This window comes from Lagenorhynchus albirostris, chromosome 21, assembly GCF_949774975.1.
Source record: "Lagenorhynchus albirostris chromosome 21, mLagAlb1.1, whole genome shotgun sequence".
NCBI lineage: Eukaryota > Metazoa > Chordata > Mammalia > Artiodactyla > Delphinidae > Lagenorhynchus > Lagenorhynchus albirostris.
This window is the reverse complement of record NC_083115.1, coordinates 14,495,573-14,517,364: the sequence shown is the minus strand read 5'-3', so window position 1 is coordinate 14,517,364 and position 21,792 is coordinate 14,495,573. Positions and strand designations below refer to the sequence as shown.

Here is a 21,792-nt window from a genome sequence, read left to right as displayed (position 1 = left end):
GATGATGTCAAATTTTTATCTAACTTCTAAAGTTATGTGTAAATTTCAGTTAGCCATGCTGTGTCTACAAAGTCTTCACTTTTATGGCTAATGTGCAAGATACACTTAACAAGTTTTCTACAGAAAATTAGTATTGAAGCAATTCAACCGGGACACTAATGATTTCATGCTTGCTATGGATAATTATTCTTGCATCTAAGTTTATAAACAAAAATGTGGCTAATTGTTAATATTATTACTTAATCTTGTATCTTATAAGCTTTCATGGCCTCTCTGAGTGCATTACTCTCCCCAAATATTATACTCAATGATTCTAACCTTGTCAACATTAGCATAAGTGGAAAATGTGTCAGTGTCACAAATTTCATCTCACAGAAGGCTCAGAATTCACTGACCATTTTGAAATGCAATTTTCTGGGACTAAGTTAGACACTAAAGACACATCAGTGGTTCTTAAGACTTTTTCATTTATTACAATCTGTGCCCTACATAATGCCCCACACAGAGAGAGGGAGACAGGAAGAGAAATGGAATTTTCATGCACATTCATAGAAGAAAGAAAGGAATAGAAGTGTACCAGTCAGGGCTCCAATAAGAAATAGAAGGAACACTTAAAATAGGATTATATGGGGAAGGATTAGTTACAAAGGAACTATTTACAAAGCTGTGCAGAAGGAGAAACACAAGGGTTAGTGCTGTAACCTGTGGGGCTTTGTCCTAGCTGAGCCGTCACCACCTCAAGGCCCCAAAGAGAAGTAAACAGTTAACAGAACCCAGAGGGAAAAAGTCTGCAAAGTCAGCTGCTTGAGAAGAGCAATGACCTTGGGTAAAAGGACACAACCAGTTCAAGGCAACTACGCCATGTAGGATCCAGGGGAATAAATACTCCTTCCCCCTTTGAAGAGGTTCTGGAACCAATTCCCAATGAGGGAGAGGGTTTCCTCCACACCACCAAGCAATTCTCCAGACACCTCCTGGGTGTCCTACCATTCAACTCAATCCTGACACTATCCACCTGGAGATTGCATCAGATCCCTCATGTTAAGGGCTCAGTCACACAGACTACACCCCCCTCCCCATTTCAGTTGCCAGTTGCAAGCCCAGGTTATCACCTGTGCTTCAGACCAACAGGCTATAGATCAGAGGCTCCTATGACCCCCTCCTTGGGTTGAATTAAGCTGATAGAGTGGCTTACAGAACTCAGATTAACATTTTACTTACTTTGTTTGTTGTAAAAGGATGTAACTCAGGGACAGCCAGATGGAAGAGTTGCAAAGGGCTAGGTACGGGGAAAGGACGAGGAGCTTCTATGCCCTCTCCAAGTGCACCAGTCTCCCCAAATCTCCAAGTGTCCATCAACCCAGAAGCTCTCCAAGCACTGTCCATTTGGGTTTTCATGGAGGTTCCTTACATAGCCATGATTGATTAAATCATTGACAACTGGCGATTGAACTCAATCCCCAGCCCCCTCCCCTCCCAAGAGGCTGGTTGGCTTCGCTGGCAGCCAGCCCCCATCCTGGGTGGGGTCAAAGAGCCACCTCGTTAACATAACAAAAGACACTTTTATCACTCTCCTAACTGAGGATATTCCAAGGGTTTTAAGAGCTCTGTGCTAGGAATGAGATGGAAGATCAAAAAGATGTATTTCTGGGCTTCCCTAGTGGCGCAGTGGTTGGGAGTCCACCTGCCGATGCAGGGGACGCGGGTTCGTGCCCTGGTCCTGGAAGATCCCACATGCTGCGGAGCAGCTGGGCCCGTGAGCCATGGCCGCTGAGCCTGCGCGTCCAGAGCCTGTGCTCCGCAATGGGAGAGGCCACGGCAGTGAGAGGCCCGCGTACAGGGAAAAAAAAAAAAAAGATGTATTTCTTATTATAAATGACAATATCACAGCCTTATATCCCCTACTGGGGCTCCCCATAGGCCAACCTACCCTGAAGCCAGAGACATGGGATGCTGTTGATGGAGTCCATGCAAAGTGTTCCCATATAATTTATCATCCAAACTGGGACACTTTTGAGAGTTAAAGGAGTTGTTAAAATTGTAACTACTGCAAAAAAAAAGAAAGTTGCTACCCAACAATTACATAACTGTTGTAGATTTTTATACCATTCAATAAATGACGAATACAGCTGTAGCAGGAAAGCCTCTACTACTCTATACATTCTGTGACGAAACTGCTCCACCTCTGCCTCCCTGCATATTTAATATATGCATGTGTCACATATACCTAACCCACAATTCCCTCCTACCCCATCAGACTCTGTGTATCCTGCAGGCTGCAGATGGCACCAGAGCACAGCTAGCTGGTGCACCAAGGATGGGTAGGGCATCTGAAATCAGGAGTCAGCTGTCCCAAGCCACTTGGGTCTGAGTGCATTTTGTTAAACCAGTGAGCAACCTATGTGCTGTTCTTGAAAGGGAGTTGTTTGTTAGATTATATCTGGGAAGGGTCAGGGAAAGAGTCAGTTTATCCCTAGTTGTCTTTAGAATATAACCATATATTAAAGTAAGAACTTTGTTCTCTGCGCATGAATCTCACACACTGTCACAGACGAGACCGTAGAAGTCATAAGGGCAAACCCACTCTGACGTATATTAAAACAATTATTCATAATTTTATGTCATCAAAAAATGAACATTCCAGGGCTTCCCTGGTGGCGCAGTGGTTGAGAGTCCGCCTGCCGATGCAGGGGACGCGGGTTCGTGCCCCGGTCTGGGAAGATCCCACATGCCGCGGAGCGGCTGGGTCCGTGAGCCATGGCCGCTGAGCCTGCGCATCCGGAGCCTGTGCTCCGCAACAGGAGAGGCCACAGCAGTGAGAGGCCCGCGTTCCGCAAAAAACAAACAAGCAAAAAAAATGAACATTCCAAAACTAAACATACTCTTACAGCAATTGTACTCTTTGGTATTTATACAATGAAGTTGAAAGCTTATGTTCATACAAAAACTTGCACATAGATGTTTATAGGAGCTTTATTCATAATTAATTGCCAGAACCTAGAAGCAACCAAGATGTCCTTCAGCACACATTGAAATATCATCCAGTGCCAAGAACAAATGAGCTACCAAGCAGTGAAAAGACATGGAGGAACCTTTAACTGCGTATTACTAAGTGAGAAAAGCCAATCTGAAAAGGCTACATTCCATATGATTCCTAACATATGACATTCTGGAAAAGGCAAAACTATGGGGACAGTAAAAACACCTGTGGTCACCAAGAGTTAGGGAGGAGAGAGGGATGAATAGAGCACAGAGGATTTTTAGAGCGATGAAACTGTTCTGTATGATACTATAATGGTAGGTACGTGTCCTTATACATTTGTCCAAACCTGTAGGGTAGACCACACCAAAAGTGAACCCCGAATATAAACTATGGACTTGGAGTGCTAATAATGTGATGGTGTAGATTCATCAGTTGTAACAGATGTACCACTCTGCTGGGGGCTGTTGCTAATAGCGAGGCGCTGCATGTGTGGGGCAGAGGATTTAAGTGAAAACTCTGTACCTTCCTCTCAGTTTTGTTGTAAACCTAAAACTGCTCTAAAAATAAAGTCTATGTTTTCAGTGAAAGAACGATGACTGTCAAAGCTGGAGAAAGACTTCGTAAACCAAAACAGATGATATCAGATTGCCAATCAGACACAGCTTCTCAATGAACTTCTTTGTTCAGATGAAAGCAAACAGAAATCATTGACTGGTTAACAATATCACAGACTGGAGTGATTTCAAAAGAGTCTTTAAATAGACATGGAAACAAACCCATTTTCCAGTGTACCTTCTTTTCTTTAATGTCTTTCATGTGTTCCCCAAAAATGTGACTCCCCAACCTCTTCCTGTTGTCCATTGTGCCCCAATGGGCTCTTGTGCTCTCATCTGAGACCGAGGCCATTCCATCACTGAGGGACATTCATTGTGCCCCAATGGGCTCTTGTGCTCTCATCTGAGACCGAGGCCATTCCATCACTGAGGGACATTCATTGTGCCCCAGTGGGCTCTTGTGCTCTCATCTGAGACCGAGGCCGTTCCATCACTGAGGGGCATTTGCCTGCAATTTCTAAGGATGTAATTAACCATTTTGAAATTTACTGTAAAATATTTTTGTGGGAATAAAAGTGAATGTTTCCAAGGGAAAGGAATAATTTACTGTCACTGATTCTTCCCATTTTTAAAAAGGCAAATAGAGGAAATTCCTATAGAACAAAACAGAATATTCCAGACACTTCTGCATGAGCATCTCTAATATTTGAAAACATGCAGAACAAACACTACCTATAAAGAGAGAAAGCACAAAATAAGTGGTAGCATTTTTTCCCTACATGGAACCTACAAGTAGAATCTTTCAGCCTGTCCATTATTTGAAGGGGTTGACTTTCAAAGGGCCTTTTTTTTTGGACGTGCTGCGTGGTTTGTGGGACCAGCCAGATAGAATCCCGTGCCCCCTGCAGTGGAAGCACAGAGTCTTAACCACTGGACCGCTGGGGAATTCCCTCAAAGGGCCTTCTTAATGGTAGTAGTCTATCATCCCGATTATAAAACACTAAGAAGAAAATAATTTATATAGGTGATATATAAACACATTTATATAATATATATTATATATATTAATTTATATTAAATAATTTATATGACATGACATATTAATAAAACTAACATGTTAAAGAGGAAAAATCCTACTCTATTTTCACCTGAAATCATGAAGATGAAATTGAATCAATTAGAATGTTTCAATTGTCATTATACGAAAATGGATTCAGATACGACACCCATTACTTATGTTACCATTTATGTTAGCAGCTTCTGTGTAGTTGGTGTAAATTCCTAAAAGGTATCCAGCTGAGGTCCTTCTGTAAGTGCAGAAAGCCATTCTAGCAACAGACCAAATGAATCAACATATGTCTACAACATTTCCGCAGGGCACGTCAAAATGAGCATTTCCCCAGCCACATTTCATGTCTAAAAACATAAACAGACACACACACAGTCCAGGCTCCCACACACAGCTTTAAAAGACCTCATTTAGAGAAAGCAAATTGTTTCCTCCCCTTTTACTAAAAAGTTTCTCTTTAATGGCTTTTTAAAAATTCAATTGTAAAATACCTTAACAAATCAACATAAATGAAAATCTTTGCATGTGGAGAACTACAGGAGGGTCAGTACAGCCATAGGAAAAGTTGTTATCCTATCATTTGAATATCACAGAGAAAAATAACAAAAGATCATGAATAATTTTCTTCTCTCATTTGGAAGTTATTAGTAGACTTCCCTTTGTTCCATTGAGAAATGAGAGAAGAAAATATGAAGTTACAGCGAACCCATATGGCCAGCAGGAAAATCCTCTTTAATTGCTTTATTGCCAGAAATGTTAAATCACTTCCTGAGGATACAGTTCAAATGAAACATATGGCAGCTATTAACAAAAACCCCTAATGAATTCAAAAATATGCTTTTTATGGGAGCTTTCTCATAAGCAAGTCATACATGTTATTTAAACTATATATACAAATACACACTTGGCATTTTAATCCCACAAAGGTTTGATGAACACCTACTCTGTACCAGATGACACAGGCAACTTGCATGAAATGTTTTTTCCCCAAACCCAGGAACAGATATTAGACAATGAAACCTCAGGACATGATCCCAGATCTAGCCATGCCACTTCTCAGGAGTCAAAGACAAAAAGAAATCTCCTCACTAGCACTTCCTCCCCATGGGTTCAATGTCCAGGAAAACCATTCCATTTCCACCCAGGTAGTCCTAATTACCTACTATCTTCCTATACCTATTAATGTCACACCAATGAGGGTGCTAATCACTGTCATTCAGCAACTTCTGCATGGAACTATTCTCATGTATCTTCGTCAATTGGATTATGAATTCCACAAAGAAGAAAACTTTGCTTACAGCTTTTGTACATAGAATAACGTGAGGCATCTAATTAAGAACCAACCAATGGCTTTAATTAATTGAAAACCAAGTGTCAGCATTTTTTTTAAGTTAATGCCTTTCAACACTGGGAAATTTCACAAATCTAATCAATGTATTCATAAACCATTTTCTAAAGAGACAATTCTCCCTCAAATTCAAAGATAAATCAGCTGAGGGATATCCAGCTGTTATTACTATGTGGTTTTACTTTAAAAGAGAAGTTATTAAATCTTGGGTACATTAAACTTTGACTTTTCTTTCTCCACATAATAATATGGCCATTGAAGTTATTTAATGGAAGTGAGCTTTGGTAGCTTAAAGATTCATGCAGAACATGGGGTAAGCTTCTAAAGTAACTGGCATTGTCTACATGACGTATTGGTTTTGGCTATATGGAGGCTAAAATATTTTTGTTTGTAGGGTAGCTCATTGATTAACATCTTTATTAAATATTTACTTATCCATGCTTGGTTACACATTTTGTAATCGAGTAGAATAAAATATGGAAAAGGCCTGTCACTGGTCAACTTGTGATTTGGTGTAAGACATTCAATTTGCCTAAAATGCCTTAGCTATAAGAAGAGAGAGCTTACTTAGAGAATTTCTAAATGTCTCATACAGATACTCCTGCACAAATATTTTGTAATCTAAGTCAATGTCTTCTCATAGGACCTCTCCAAACCTTTCTCCTCCTTCATTTCAAAATATTCTGATTAGTATTTTGAAATTAGTGTTAGTGATCTCAGAGGTCAGCATGCCAGTTGTTGTGTCTTGGCTTCCATTCCATTACTGTGACCTTGCAAAAGTTACTCTATTTTTTAAGACTTCACAGAGTTGGTCTAAGGATTGAGTGAGTTTATGCAGGTAAGAGCTTAAAACTGTACTTTGTACATTCTGAGACCCTAGTAAGTGTTAGCTCTTCATACACTGAGGGACTTTCTCCATGAACGTCCTTTAATTACCTATCACCAACCTTTACAGTCTAGTCAATGAAAGGGTTTCTGTTTTGTTTTGTTGTTTATTTGCTTAAAACAAAAGAGAAAATTTAATTTAAAAGCCCTGATCTCCAGTCAGGGGGCAAATCTAGGGGCTAGGCTTAAAATATAATATATAGTATGGATTTAATTCCATTTTTAGACTTTTCCCCAAATATAGACATAAAAAGTAATCAAACATCACTAAAACTGTAGGAAGACTTTCTTGTCAAGGGAGTATAGAATCAGAGAAGTTCTTGAAACAAAGGAAAAATCCGATGATCCTGCTATAAATGAAAGGATGCTGAGGAAGATGCTTACAGCCTATACAGTCCCTCTGATGCCCTGGTCTCTGGACATGGTTCTCCACTCTGCCATTTAATAACCTAATATTCTCTTCATGGCTGCATCTTTGCCAGGACACAGAGTCAGTGTTCACACCCAGAGAACAAAAAGTGAACAACTAAATGTAGATCAAGATTAAGTCAAAATATGCTTTCACTATAGATCAATCTTGCCAAAAAAAAAACCCTCTATTTTTTTATCTGTAGAAAGATTTTTTCCCTTATTTGAAAAATTACTTCAATCTCCAAATCCTGTAAATTCCAAAGGTGAGGATCTCAAAAATAATCAATATCTCACAAAGATATAGGTGTCTTGATCTTTGATATTTCCAGAAATGAAGATTGATATTATCATTTCCTTAGGCTGATCTACAACAGAGGTGCACCTGAGCCTTCCTCTCTCTCTCTCTCTCTCTCTCTCTCTCACACACACACACACACACACACACACACACGTGTGTGCACACACACACATTTGCAACAAAATTAATTACCCATTTGAGCCTAGTTTTCTTACTTCAACTCTGAAGACTTTGTCCCCTAAATAAGGGGAGAGAGACATGCTTGTAGACATCTTATGTGGTCAGTGGCTGTGGAGTAGAAGGCGTCAAATCCCAGTGGGCCAGATAGATTTATAAAAGGCTTCCAATAACAGTTAATACACTCATGTTAGCTGTATTTTATACATAAGTAACTGAGGTGAATGGCAACCAAAAGCTCACTTCCTTAGTTTGTTTTAGGATATTGACAAGGAGTAGAACTATACTGTTCTACTTTAAAGTCTGTTAAAGACCTCTCATTCTGAACTCTATTTTCTAAATAATAGGGATAGATAATAGATACTGGGAATTGAACTTCTAAACCTCTCATATTGGTAATTTGGTCCATTGGCCCAGTGCCCATAGTAACAAATAGTAAGAGCAGCTCCCTTTTCCCAGGGACCTCATGTGCTTTACAGAAGCTACTACGTTTAGTCTTTCAGCAGCCCTGTGAAGTAAAGGTGTTTATCCCCCTTTTATAAGGGAGGAATCTGAACCTCGAGGGGACAGAGCAGAGACTTGAAAGCCCAGACACTAACCAAACAATTTACTTTTTCTGCCTCCCCAAATAGGACAAAGAAATCGAACCACAAAAATTCAACCCCAATTCGAACGTGGTTTTAGTCTCATTTACTGCCAGTATCTTTTAAGGGTAAGATGGGTCTGTCTTCAGAGAGGAAAACAATTACATGACTGATTTAGCATTAGCATAACTGGCTGTAGTGACTTTACCAATAGTTCCACAACTCTTTTTTTTTTTCTTTTCAGCTTTATTGAGGTGTAGTTGTCAAATAAAATTGTAAGATATTTAAAGTGTACATTGTAGTGATTTGATATATGTATACATCGTGAAAGGATTCCCCCTTTAGTTAATTAACACATCCATCACCTCATATACTTTTTGTGGGGATGGGAATATTTAAGTTCTTCTCTCTTAACAAATATCAGTTATATAGTACAATGTTATCAACTGTAATCACCATGCTTTCATTAGTTCATCAGATCTTATTCATCATGCAGCTGAAAGTTTATACCCTTTTACTAATTCTTCCCTATTTCCCCCACTCCACCAGCCCCTGGCAACCACTTTTCTACTCTCTCATACTATCAGTTGCACACTTTTTTTTTTTTTTTAAAGAATCCACATATTAAAAATACCATGTTGTATTTGTCTTTCTCTGTCAGGCTCATTTCACTTAGCATAATGCCTTCAAGGTACATGTTATTGCAAATGGTACGATTTCCTTCTTATTCATTTTTGAATAATATACCGTTACACACACACACACACACACACACACACACACACACACACACACACACACACACACACACCCCACATCTTCTTTACCCATTTATCCATTGATGGACACTGAGGCTGTTACCATATCTTGGCCATTGTGAATAATGTTGCAATGAATATGGGAGTGCAGATACCTCTTTGATATCCTCTTTTCATTTTCTAATAAATTAATTCATTTATTTATTTTTGGTTGCCTTCGGTCTGTTGCTGCACGTAGGCTTTCTCTAGTTGCGGCGAGTGGGAGCTACTCTTCGTTGTGCATGGGCTTCTTATTGCAGTGACTTCTCTTGTGGTGGAGCACCGGCTCTGGGCACGAGGGCTTTAGTAGTTATGGCACGGGCTCAGTAGTTGTGGCTCGAGGCTCTAGAGCGCAGGCTCAGTAGTTGTGCTCCATACTGTTTTCCATACTGGCTGCACCAAATTACATCCCCACAAACAGTGCACAAGGGTTCCCTTTTCTCCACATCCTTGCCTATACTAGTCATCTCTTGTCTTTTTGATGATAGCCACTCTACAGGTATGAGGTGATGTCTCATCATGGCTCTGATTTGCATTTTCCTGATGATTAGTGATGTTGAGCACCTTTTCATGTGCCATTTGTATGCCTTCTTTGGAAAAAAAATATTTATTCAGTTCCTCTTCTCTCATATTTCTAGTGTCAGGTTCTATTTAATTTTTGCTTCATTTATGGGACATCATTTTGTTCCTAATAAAGTTATTTACTGTTTCCTTCTAATAATACCACAATTTTGTGGCTTTTTTTCTCTTTCAGGCTATTCCAGGTACTTCAGAGAAGGAAAAGGCTGGTAAGTTGACATTGGTTGTGTTTTTACTCCTACCTATTTTAGAATAAAATTCCATCTTCGTATAGATATTTTATTAAATATCTAAAATGTATACATCTTGTCAGTCTCTGGGCAAAAGTTATGGTTGAATTCCTGAAAAATAAGTTTTGCTCAAAATGTAGGAAAAAATATGGTTTTCTAGCATAGGATTACATTTTGTTAGAATAAGGTGTGTACTTCTTGTAGCATTAACTGTAACTGCAACCACAACTTTTTTCTTGAGGAAAATAATTAGATGTCATTCAGTGTACTGAGGAATGGTCTTTGGACATCTGTTGTTAATACAGTTGGCCCTTCGTATCCATGGGTTCTGCATCCACAGACTCAACAAACCTGGGTTGAAAATATTTGAAAAAACAAAAAATTCCAGAAAGTTCCAAAAAGCAAAACTGGAATTTGCCATAAAGGCAACTATTTACATAGCATTTACTTTGTATTAGGTATTACAGGTAATGTAGAGATGAATTTAAAGTATACAGGAGGATGTGTGTAGGTTGTATGCAAGCACTGGGCCATTTTATATAAGGGACTTGAGCATCTGTGGATCTTGGTGTCCATCAGGGAGTCCTGGAACCAATCCCCTGCGGATACTGAAGGAAGACTATAATTATCAAGATTTTTAAAAATCTTAGTAGCTTATTTAGTAGTCCTAGAAAAAGTTGTACTCGTTTAAAGCTGATACCATCAAAAATATAATTGTGAAGCAATATGAATAGTTGTACTAGAGAAAAATTATAATATTTTCTATGCTTTGTGCTATGATTATAACTACTTAACAGTATTATGGGAAATGGATAAGGACTAATGAGAAATACAGAAATATGAAAAATTAGACTTGAATTGATGGAATTATGTGCTTTTTAAAAATCTTTTGATCCTCCTCAATATTGTCTTATGTTTTCTGTGTAATAATAATCATCTTTTTAAAAAACTGATTAAAGGTGCTTTACCAAACGTGAAGCATATCACTTAGCTCTTAGACGTGTGTAATTTTTGAGCCAATTTAAAAGTTTAGAGTATCATCTAAAAGGTGTCACGACTTCAAGTGACTTTACACTAAAGCATTTGAGTTGATCTGATAGGATTGTTATATGGGGAATCTTCTCTGTCAAGTTCAGTGATTTGATTTTTGCTGCCAGATAGTTTTCACACACAAGTTTTCATAGTTTGTGTTCTTCCATGAGCTAAAGTGTTCTCCTCTGTTTAGGCTGTGTCTGGCCTCTTCTCTCTAATACGTTGAAAGGTAAGCCTTCAGAATAGAAGGAAAATATTGAACTGGCATCATGTGTCAGTTCAAGAGAAAAACTGCTTAGTTTATCTATGCATTGGTATTACTTGGATTAATAATATATACTAAACGAATTCAAATTACCATTCCAGAGCTCTAATACCTTCAATAATAGATGTATCAGCTATCTCATTCGGACAAGACATAAATGGTTAAGAGAGCATTTGCATCACAAAGAAAAAGAAACTTAGCCAAAGTTGTGCTTTATCTTGAGTTGTGACATTCTCTGTAATTCGCAAAAGTGGCTGCAATTTAAACAAAGTGTGTAACAGAGTAAAGTTGTCATCTTATTCCAGAAAATCAGCAAATTCTTTCATACCCCAAGGAGAAAATTAGAATAGGAATTCTTGGCTGGAGGGAAAGAGTGAGGAGGGATGGAAATGCCATTGCTTGAGGGACTGGAGAAGCAAAGACTTCTCCCTCTGCCACTAAAATGATGTCAATCTGATAGGGAGAAGCATTTCAGTTATCAAGCTTCTCTTAAAGATAATTTTATTAAAACAAAGAGCTAATTAAACAGAGAGCATAAATATAATGCAACCACCACTTTTTGTCATAATCCTGGATATTTTCCTCCCCAACAAAAACAAAAACATGAAATTAATTGTCACTATTTAATGATATCTTTTGGTCATTTCTATACTGCTGGGGCACAAATTTTAAAAGTTGATAACTTCCTTTCACAGAGGTTCTGCAAGACGATCTGTGAAAGGTAGGATCCACCAATGGATATGTATGACCTAACCAGGCCCCTGGATGTCCCATCTCTGATGTTTAACCCAGGATGGGCTGATTTCTGCAGAACCTGGCTTCTGTGTATTAAAATATTAGAATGATGGAAATTTACTCCACAATGGATTTTAATTTAGATTTCTTGAGAATGTACTGATTATTTTAAGAGGAAATACAATTTTGTTTGACAATATAAATATAAGAAAGAAATGATTTTTTAATCAATGAATTTATATGTCAAGATAAAGGGTTATATTTGAATATTTTATTCAGTTGGTAACGGATTTGCCAATTCAAAAGACAGTATGATTTATTTCAAAAAGTTTTAAAGGACCATGAAAGTCCAATCAATTTCTTCTATTTCTAAAATTTATTATGCCATATTTAAAATATTTTGAGTGTTTTATACACAAATGTGAATCTCTTTATTCCTCTTTATGAATCTCTATTTTTAAGCTCTGCTAGACAGAGGAATGGCAAGGAAGGCAGAGGACCCACTGAATCTTCTGGGGGTTAATTGAGCCTCTAAATAGGGTTAAGCTTCATTCCCACCCATAAGGCCTGTCATTTTTTTTTTCCCCTCTGTTTTGCTAGATGAATGTAGCCTATTGTTTCTTATTAAGAAAATCTATTTTAATCTATGTGACCTCTCATCCACGCCAACTGGAACCAACTCCACCAGGCTTTGTGAAGCTCTAAACAAAATCATTTTGGGAACATTCCATTAATAATTCTTGAGTTGCAGTTGTGTGGTTGCCCCAGTGTGTGCTTTATTTATTTATTTTTTGGCTGCATTGGGTCTTTGTTGCTGCACAGGGCCCTCTCTAGTTGTTGCGAGCGGGGGCTACTCTTCATTGCAGTGCGTGGGCTTCTTATTGTGGTGGCTTCTCTTGTTGCAGAGCACAGGCTCTAGGCACACGGGCTTCAGTAGTTGTGGCACATGGGCTCAGTAGTTGTGGCACACGGGCTTAGCTGCCCCGCGGCATGTGGGATCTTCCCGGACCAGGGCTCGAATCCATGTCCCCTGCATTGGCAGGCGGATTCTTAACCACTGTGGTACCAGGGAAGCCCCAGTGTGTGCTTTAAGTAACCATCTTCTCTTCTGATCCGTGCTGCTGTGTAAATTCAGCCTAGTGGAATCATTCTGCTGCTTGTGACAAAACCCTCCAAGGGGAGACTATTTTGAAACAGCATCCCATTGGTTCATTTATTCCACAAATACTTACTGAACAGCCACATATAGTAGGCATCATATTAGGTTTTATCAAGGAAGCAGTTATGAACAAGGCATGGTCCTTGCCTGGAAGGAACTCAAACTCTAGCTGAGCATATTTCATTGGGCCAGCGTCCCCCTTTTCCTCTTCTCAATTGAAAAATTCTTAACCCAGGTTATTCAGAAAGCTTCCCAGGAAAAGAATCAAATAAAAATATTGTTCTCAAGAAATTCTATATCGGAATGTGTATTCTCCAGATCTGAAATAGAGTCCAATAAATTTGTTTTTAAAAATCAGAATTAATCACACAAGCATCAATATGTGTAATTGTATCCAACACAGAATAATTTCATTTAACTTCCCTATGCCACCAGAATCTGTAAAGAATGGGCCCAGTGCCACTGATATATTTTCCAGCACATCTGCTTCCTATCCATGTGGCCTTGAGCAAGTTACTTAACCTCTTCATTGTCCCATTTCTAAAGTATAAATAAAGAAGTTGCCATGTTGTTATTGTAAGGCAACAATGCTTGGCACAAAGTAGGCTGTAAAACATGGTAGCTGTTTCTTATGGTAATGAGTTGTGCTTATAACCAGTATGTGTGCAAGCCAAATAGAAGCTAGCTGTGTTACTGCTGCTCTGGTCTGCTCCAAGAGTTCTTTTTTTTACATCTTTATTGGAGTATAATTGCTTTACAATGGTGTGTTAGTTTCTGCTTTATAACAAAGTGAATCAGTTATACATATACATATATCCCCATATCTCTTCCCTCTTGCGTCTCCCTCCCTCCCATGCTCCAAGAGTTCTTAAATGCTTCCTTGGGGCACCAATTAACAGCTGAGCCAGCTGTCCATGTGGAAGAAAGAGATCACTTTCTCCAAAAGCCTCTGAGTAAGTTAATTCAGACAGAGGTCATCATAGCATAGGCAGACTTGGCCATATTGTAACATCTCTTTAGAAATTCCTAGCTCAATTAAGGTGAAATTCTCTCTAGTGAACAGATAATCTGATTTTCACAAAAGGTTAGTCCCTAAGAAATGTACACCCTGAGTCCCATTTTCCTAGGACTCCCCAGCATCCCTAGACCCTGGGGTAATTGGATCCTGTCTACCCAGCTCCCATCCTCCCTCCCTGACCTCCTGCACACAGTCCTGTCAACACTGCCACCTAATCATCCCGTGTCCATTCTTTCTGCCATTGTTTTAAAGCAGCCTTCACTTTGCACTGGACTTTGAGATGGCATCCAGAGCTGTTTCCCTGCCTTAACTGATCATTACACCTGTTCACTCTCTACGCTGTCACCGAAGTTATCTTTGAAAAGCATCACCTGATCATATCGTTTTCTACTTCAACTTTTGTTGGGCCTCCTTACTAATGACAGGATAAGATCAAACTTTCCTGCTTGACGTAGCGGGCCATTTGTAATCTGGGTGTGGTATATGGTATTGGATATGCCCAGTTCACCCCTCAGACCCACCCTCCACCCTGCTTCTCCCCAGCTCTGTGACCTGCAGGCAGACCAGTGTGGGCAAAATCAATGGGCTGCCCTCCTTTCAGTTTTCCTGTCGCACCAGTGAGGAGGCCCAGCAAGAGACTGACGGTTGGGAGGACAGTACGGCTGTGAGGTTGGGTAGTTTATTCCCCGCTCGGCTTCCCGAGGAGTCACTGCTGGCCTTTTCCACCCAGGTTACCAGGTTCTGACAACCATTCTCTCCTCTTGCCTTGTGGTTCCCCTACACCTTTATCAATAGTTCTGTTACTAAACTCCCCTCAGTTTACCCAGGGTGCCATCTGTTTCCTGCTAGGAGTCTCACTGATAGACCTACCAATGTTTACTCTTCTTTCTATTCCTTTGTGTTCATTGGTTGGTTGGTTTGTCCAACTTCAGCCACAACATACAGCCACAGAACCCCTTCTAACTTTGGATCTTTCTACTTCTACGTAGATCGTGCCCTGCCTTTTTAAAAATACAGATGATAGGTAAAGATAGAGGGAGAAAGAGAGAAATGACTTATCCAAGAAAAAGAGAAGATACGGACCGTGTTTTTCTTCATCCTAAATGAATATAGTTTCATTCAATCACATGAAGGAGAAAAATATCTACCCTTATGATTTAGAATGTGTTCCCTATTGCCTAGAAGCATGTAAATTAGAAAATTAGAGTTGCATTTTAGTCACCAAAATGTGACTCTCTGAGCGTATTTGAGAAGTAGTATTAAGGAGTAATACGAAATCTCTCATTCTAAAATTAAATCATAGAACACAAATTTTGTCAGACTACATGGCAGCCCATAGAAAACAGACCACAATCATGAGCCAAAAATGGCAAATTTCTTTTTGCCTTTTCTGTCTTGAAAATTCTACTTGTCCAACAATAACATCTCCTTAATGAATTATTTCCCAGGCAGGGCTAGTCCTTGATTTTTTGGTGTTCCTAGAACACTCTGTGTTTTCAATTACAGTCTTATCATCTTGCTTTGCTGTATGTTCTCTTCTCTAGGTTGTGAGCTTTTCTAGATCAGGAATGTGGTCTTTGCATGGTCCGTAATTAAAACAGCTATTAGCACATAGTGGGTGTTCTGTAAATACACATTCACCAATTAATTATAATTATCACAAAGATGCTTTGGCTCCCATCTTAATCATTTAGAATTAACATGGTTCTAAAACTGCCCCCCCTTTATGCCTATTGCCCCCACAACTGCCAAATATCTCAGCTGGGCAACTATTTAATGATGTTATTTGGGGATCTATCGCATACAAGTGTGTGAAGGGCACCATTGAGAAAGGTGACTCAGAATCCAACTTTGGTTACGTTCCTTGGTCATTTTTCCTAGAATGTTTGTTCTCCTGCCTCTAGGTTATTTTGTTGGCCAGAAAAATGTTAAAAATCAAGGTAATGAATAATTATAGCCTGAAACACTTGTGAAAGATAGCTTTCAGAAGCCTATGACAGGTTCATAGTCTCTCCAAACTTTGTGTTGTGGCTAGTAAGGCAGAACATAGAAATCAAGCACTTCTTTGTGACCCGTGTGAGGGGGAAAAATAGGATTTTCATAATTTCATTCCAAGCTCCTTGTAAACATACTAAATAACAAAGCCCAGACTTGGCGCCTTTTGGTATTAATTTTCTTGGCTGCTTTTGACCACGGAGAAGGGAAATGCAGAGGACCAAAAACAAACAACCAAAAAAACCCAGAAAAAACTGAAATGCAAAGACATTCCTCGTTTTCTAGTCTGATCATCATTTCTTTGATTCAGAGAATTACCAGTGTGATCTATTCAACTCTGTCATGTTCCAGTATCAATAGATCCAAAGGGATTTGATGAAAAGACAAAACTAGAACTGCTAGATTGCAGCGTTGTTCTTTGAAAGACTGCCTTATTTTATGTCTCTATTTTAGTACAGATCAGGTCGTTTTTAGTGCTGTCTCACTCACTAGCCCGTAAGCACCTTGAAAGATGGAATTTTGTTTCATTCAATTCTGTTTCCAGTGCCTGGCATTATTGTAGTTGCTTGATGTTTGGGAAATGAAAGAACAAATGACATATTAAAAAAATCGGCAAAGGGGACTTCCCTGGTAGCACAGTGGTTAAGAATCCGCCTGCCAATGCAGGGGACACGGGTTTGAGCCATGGTCCGGGAAGATCCCACATGCCGCCGAGCAACTAAGCCCGTGTACCACAACTGCTGAGCCCACAAGCCACAACTACTGAAGCCTGAGCACTTAGAGCCCATGCTCCACAACAAGAGAAGCCACTGCCATGAGAAGCCCATGCACTGCAACGAAGAGTAACCCCAATCACCACAACTAGAGAAAGCCCATGCACAGCAACAAAGACCCAATGCAGCTAAAATTAAATAAATAAATAATTTTTAAATTAAATAAATAAATAATTTTTAATTAAATAAATAAATAAATCGGCAAATACTTTATATGCACAATACTCCCAAAGCTAAATGTAGAATCCTATCATTCTATTGTAGGTGAAGCACTTTCTATAACTGCAAAGACCCCCAGCTGTTTTACAGGGTTGGACAGGATCTGAAAATTGTCTTTATCAGGCCAGGCTGGACTTTGGCCAGCATTCCAAATTCTTTATTCCCTTTCACCCTCAGAAAATGAAATTCATTATTTCTTTACTAATGGCTTATGAACACTCACTTATTTCATTTTTCTTAGTATTATGGTCTCTGCTTGCCTGCTTTTTTATGAGAAAGGAATTTAGGGTATGCCCACACATAACCTCTCAGTTTTTCTGAAACTTAATGTAAACTAATCCATGAAAAGTTGGCTGTGCTGAGCGGGCTGTTGAGAGGAAACACATTAGCTTTTAGGTATCAAGGAATTCATGAAAAATACAAGTAAGCTATTCTTAAATGCCAGAGATCTCGAATTCATAGGATATTTTTCAATACAGATAATTTTTAAAATCTATTTCTTAACGTTCTATTGATATTTCTTTTATTACCAAGTAGGTAAAACGAAGCTACTGTATCACCAGAACCAATCAAACATATTTCCTTTTCTTCTCAATTACATTGCAAGCAACATGAGTACACGATAATTTCTCTTTTAGCAAGTTGCAATTCAGATATTACCGGGCTTCCCTGGTGGTGCAAGGGTTAAGAATACACCTGCCAATGCAGGGGACATGGGTTCGAGCCCTGGTCCAGGAAGATCCCACATGCCACGGAGCATCTAAGCCCGTGCGCCACAACTACTAAGCCTGCACTCTAGAGCCCGCGAGCCACAACTACTCAGCCCACACACATAGAGCCCATGCTCTGCAACAAGAGAAGCCACTGCAATAAGAACCCCGTGCACCACAACGAAGAGTAGCCCTGCTCGCTAAAACTAGAGAAAGCCTGCGCACAGCAACGAAGACCCAACAGAGCCAAAAATAAATAAATAAATAATTTAATTAATTAAATTTTTTTAAAAAGAAAAAAATTCCTTTAAAAAGAACTGTTTAAAATTAAAAAATATATATGTATATATATGTGTGTGTGTATATATATACACACACACACACACACACACACACACACACAAACACACATATATATCCTACCTCCTGCACTTAGAGTGGTTATCCAAAGGCGGCTGTATCTTTCTACAGCATTTAGTGATTCCTAAATTTGATTAATGTAGTCTCTTCCCTGTCAGTCTGTGACTGCCTTAAAGGCATAAACCCCACATTTCATCTTTGTCAGCCCCTCACTCAGTGTATGATCTTGCACAGAGCAGATGCTCAAGAAATAGTTCTAAATTAATCCATTTATGTGACATACCAAACAACTCATGCAGGCACTTTGTTAATCTCTGGTCTGTCAATGACCATAACTTTTCACAGTATTTGACAACCTTGAATTTCTTCCTCGAAAAAGTCTTCTGCACATTTTGCTCCCCCATTGATCCCTTGAAAGAATGGCTTGTCAGCTTTGAAGAGGTGGCTATGAACTACCAGAACAGGCTAATAAGGCAGTTCTGCATTTCCATATTTTAACTCACATTGACCTTTTTTTTTTTAATATCTTTATTGGAGTATAGTTGCTTTACAATGGTGTGTTAGTTTCTGCTTTATAACAAAGTGAATCTGCTTTATAACAAAGTGAATCCCATATCTCCTCCCTCTTGCATCTCCCTCCCATCCTCCCTATCCCACCCCTCTAGGTGGTCACAAAGCACCAAGCTGATCTCCCTATGCTATGCGGCTGCTTCCCAGTAGCTAGCTATTTTACATTTAGTACTGAATATTTGTACATGCCACTCTCCCACTTCATCCCAACTTACCCTTCCCCCTCCCCATGTCCTCAAGTCTATTCTCTATGTCTGCATCTTTATTCCTGTCCTGCCCCTAGGTTCTTCAGAACTATTTTTTTTTTTAGATTCCATACATATATATAGCATACGGTATTTGTTTTTCTCTTTCTGACTTACTTCACTCTGTATGACAGACTCTAGGTCCATCCACCTCCCTACAAATAACTCAGTTTTGTTTCTTTTTATGGCTGAGTAATATGCCATTGTATATATGTGCCACATCTTCTTTATCCATTCATCTGTCGATGGACACTTAGGTTACTTCCATGTCCTGGCTATTGTAAATAGAGCTGCAGTGAACATTGTGGTACATGACTCTTTTTGAATTATGGTTTTCTCAGGGTATGCCCAGTAGTGGGAATGCTGGGTCATATGGTAGTTCTATTTTTAGTTTTTTAAGGAACCTCCATACTGTTCTCCAGACTGGCTCTATCAATTTACATTCCTACCAACAGTACAAGAGGGTTCTGTTTATCCACACCCTCTCCACCATTTATTGTTGTAGATTTTTTGAGGATGGCCATTTTGACCAGCGCGAGGTGGTACCTCATTGTAGTTTTGATTTGCATTTCTCTAATGATTAGTGATGTTGAGCATCCTTTCATGTGTTTGTTGGCAATCTGTATATCTTCTTTGGACAAATGTTTATTTAGGTCTTCTGCCCATTTTTGGATTGGATTGTTTGTTTTTTTGATATTGAGCTGCATGAGCTGCTTGTTAATTTTGGAGATTAATCCTTTGTCAGTTGCTTCATTTACAAATATTTTCTCCCATTCTGAGGGCTGTCTTTTCGTCTTGTTTATGTTTTCCTTTGCTGTGCAAAAGATTTTAAGTTTCATTAGGTCCCATGTGTTTATATTTGTTTTTATTTCCATTTCTCTAGGAGGTGGGTGAAAAAGGATCTTGGAGTGTTCTCCCTATGTTTTCCTCTAAGAGTTTTATAGTGTCTGGTCTTACATTTAGGCCTTTAAACCATTTTGAGTTTATTTTTGTGTATGGTGTTAGGGAGTGTTCTAATTTCATTCTTTTACATGTAGCTGTCCAGTCTTCCCAGCACCACTTATAGAAGAGGCTGTCTTTTCTCCATTGTATATTCTTGCCTCTTTTATCAAAAATAAGGTTACCATATGTGTGTTGGTTTATCTCTGGGCTTTCTATCCTGTTCCATTGATCTAGATTTCTGTTTTTGTGCCAGTACCATACTGTCTTGATTACTATAGCTTTGTTGTATAGTCTGAAGTCTGGGAGGCTGATTCCTCCAGCTCCGTTTCTCTTTCTCAAGATTGCTTTGGCTGTTTGGGATCTTTTGTGTTTCCATACAAATTGTGAAATGTTTTGTTCTAGTTCTGTGAAATATGCCATTGGTAGTTTGATAGGGATTGCATTGAATCTGTAGATTGCTTTGGATAGTATAGTCATTTTCACAATGTTGATTCTTCCAATCCAAGAACATGGTATATCTCTCCATCTGTTTGTTTCATCTTTAATTTCTTTCATCAGTGTCTTATAATTTTCTGCATACAGGTCGTTTGTATTCTTATGTAAGTTTATTCCTAGGTATTTTATTCTTTTTGTTGCAGTGGTAAATGGGAGTGTTTCCTTAATTTCTCTTTCAGATTTTTCATCATTAGTGTATAGGAATGCAAGAGATTTCTGTGCATTAATTTTGTATCCTGCTACTTTACCAAATTCATTGATTCATTCATCCCTCTATGCCTAGTTTCTGGAGGGTTTTTATCATAAATGTGTATTTGAATTTTGTCAAAAGCTTTTTCTGCATCTATTGAGTTGATCATATCGATTTTCTCCTTCACTTTGTTAATATGTTTTATCACATTGATTGACTTGCGTATATTGAAAAATCCTTTCATTCCTGGGATAAACCCCACTTGATCATGGTGTATGATCCTTTTAATGTGCTGTTGGATTCTGTGTGCTAGTATTTTGTTGAGAATTTTTGCGTCTATGTTCATCAGTGATATTGGCCTGTAGTTTTCTTTCTTTGTAACATCTTTGTCTAGTTTTGGTATCAGGGTGATGGTGGCCTCGTAGAATGAGTTTGGGAGTGTTCCTCCCTCTGCTATATTTTGGAAGAGTTTGAGAAGGATAGGTGTTAGCTCTTCTCTAAATGTTTGATAGAGTTCGCCTGTGAAGCCATCTGGTCCTGGGCTTTTGTTTGTTGGAAGATTTTTAATCACAGTTTCAATTTCAGTGCTTGTGATTGGTCTGTTCATATTTTCTATTTCTTCCTGGTTCAGTCTCAGAAGGTTGTGCTTTTCTACAAATTTGTGTATTTCTTCCAGGTTATCCATTTTATTAGCATATAGCTGCTTGTAGTAATCTCTCATGATCCGTGTGTTTCTTCAGTGTCAGTTGTTACTTCTCCTTTTTCATTTCTCATTCTATTGATTTGAGTCTTCTCACCTTTTTTCTTGATGAGTCTGGCTAGTGGTTTTTCAATTTTGTTTATCTTCTCAAAGAACCAGCTTTTAGTTTTATTGATCTTTGCTATTGTTTCCTTCATTTCTTTTTCATTTATTTCTGATCTGATCTTTATGATTTCTTTCCTTCTGCTAACTTTGGGACTTTTTTGTTCTTCTTTCTCTAATTGCTTTAGATGTAAGGTTAGTTTGTTTATTTGAGATGTTTGTTGTTTCTTGAGGTAGGATTGCATTGCCATAAACTTCCCTCTTAGAACTGTGACACTGACCTTATTAGTAGAAATATTTATTTGTCATTTTCAATCTCCCCTGAAGAAATACAATTTAGGAAAAGGCCTCTTTCTATCAGTTTTAT

The 21,792-nt window shown here is 38.7% G+C and overlaps 1 protein-coding gene across 3 annotated transcripts in view; it reads left to right on the top strand.

The window, feature by feature from the left end:
- Window positions 1–21,792, top strand: part of DLC1 (DLC1 Rho GTPase activating protein) — a 401,507-nt gene that overhangs the window by 182,454 nt on the left and 197,261 nt on the right. For all 3 annotated transcript variants that reach the window (XM_060136252.1, XM_060136256.1, XM_060136254.1), the window contains one exon: window positions 9,861–9,894. In XM_060136252.1, coding sequence (XP_059992235.1) covers window positions 9,861–9,894 — 34 coding nt within the window. The remainder of the gene's footprint in view (window positions 1–9,860; window positions 9,895–21,792) is intronic.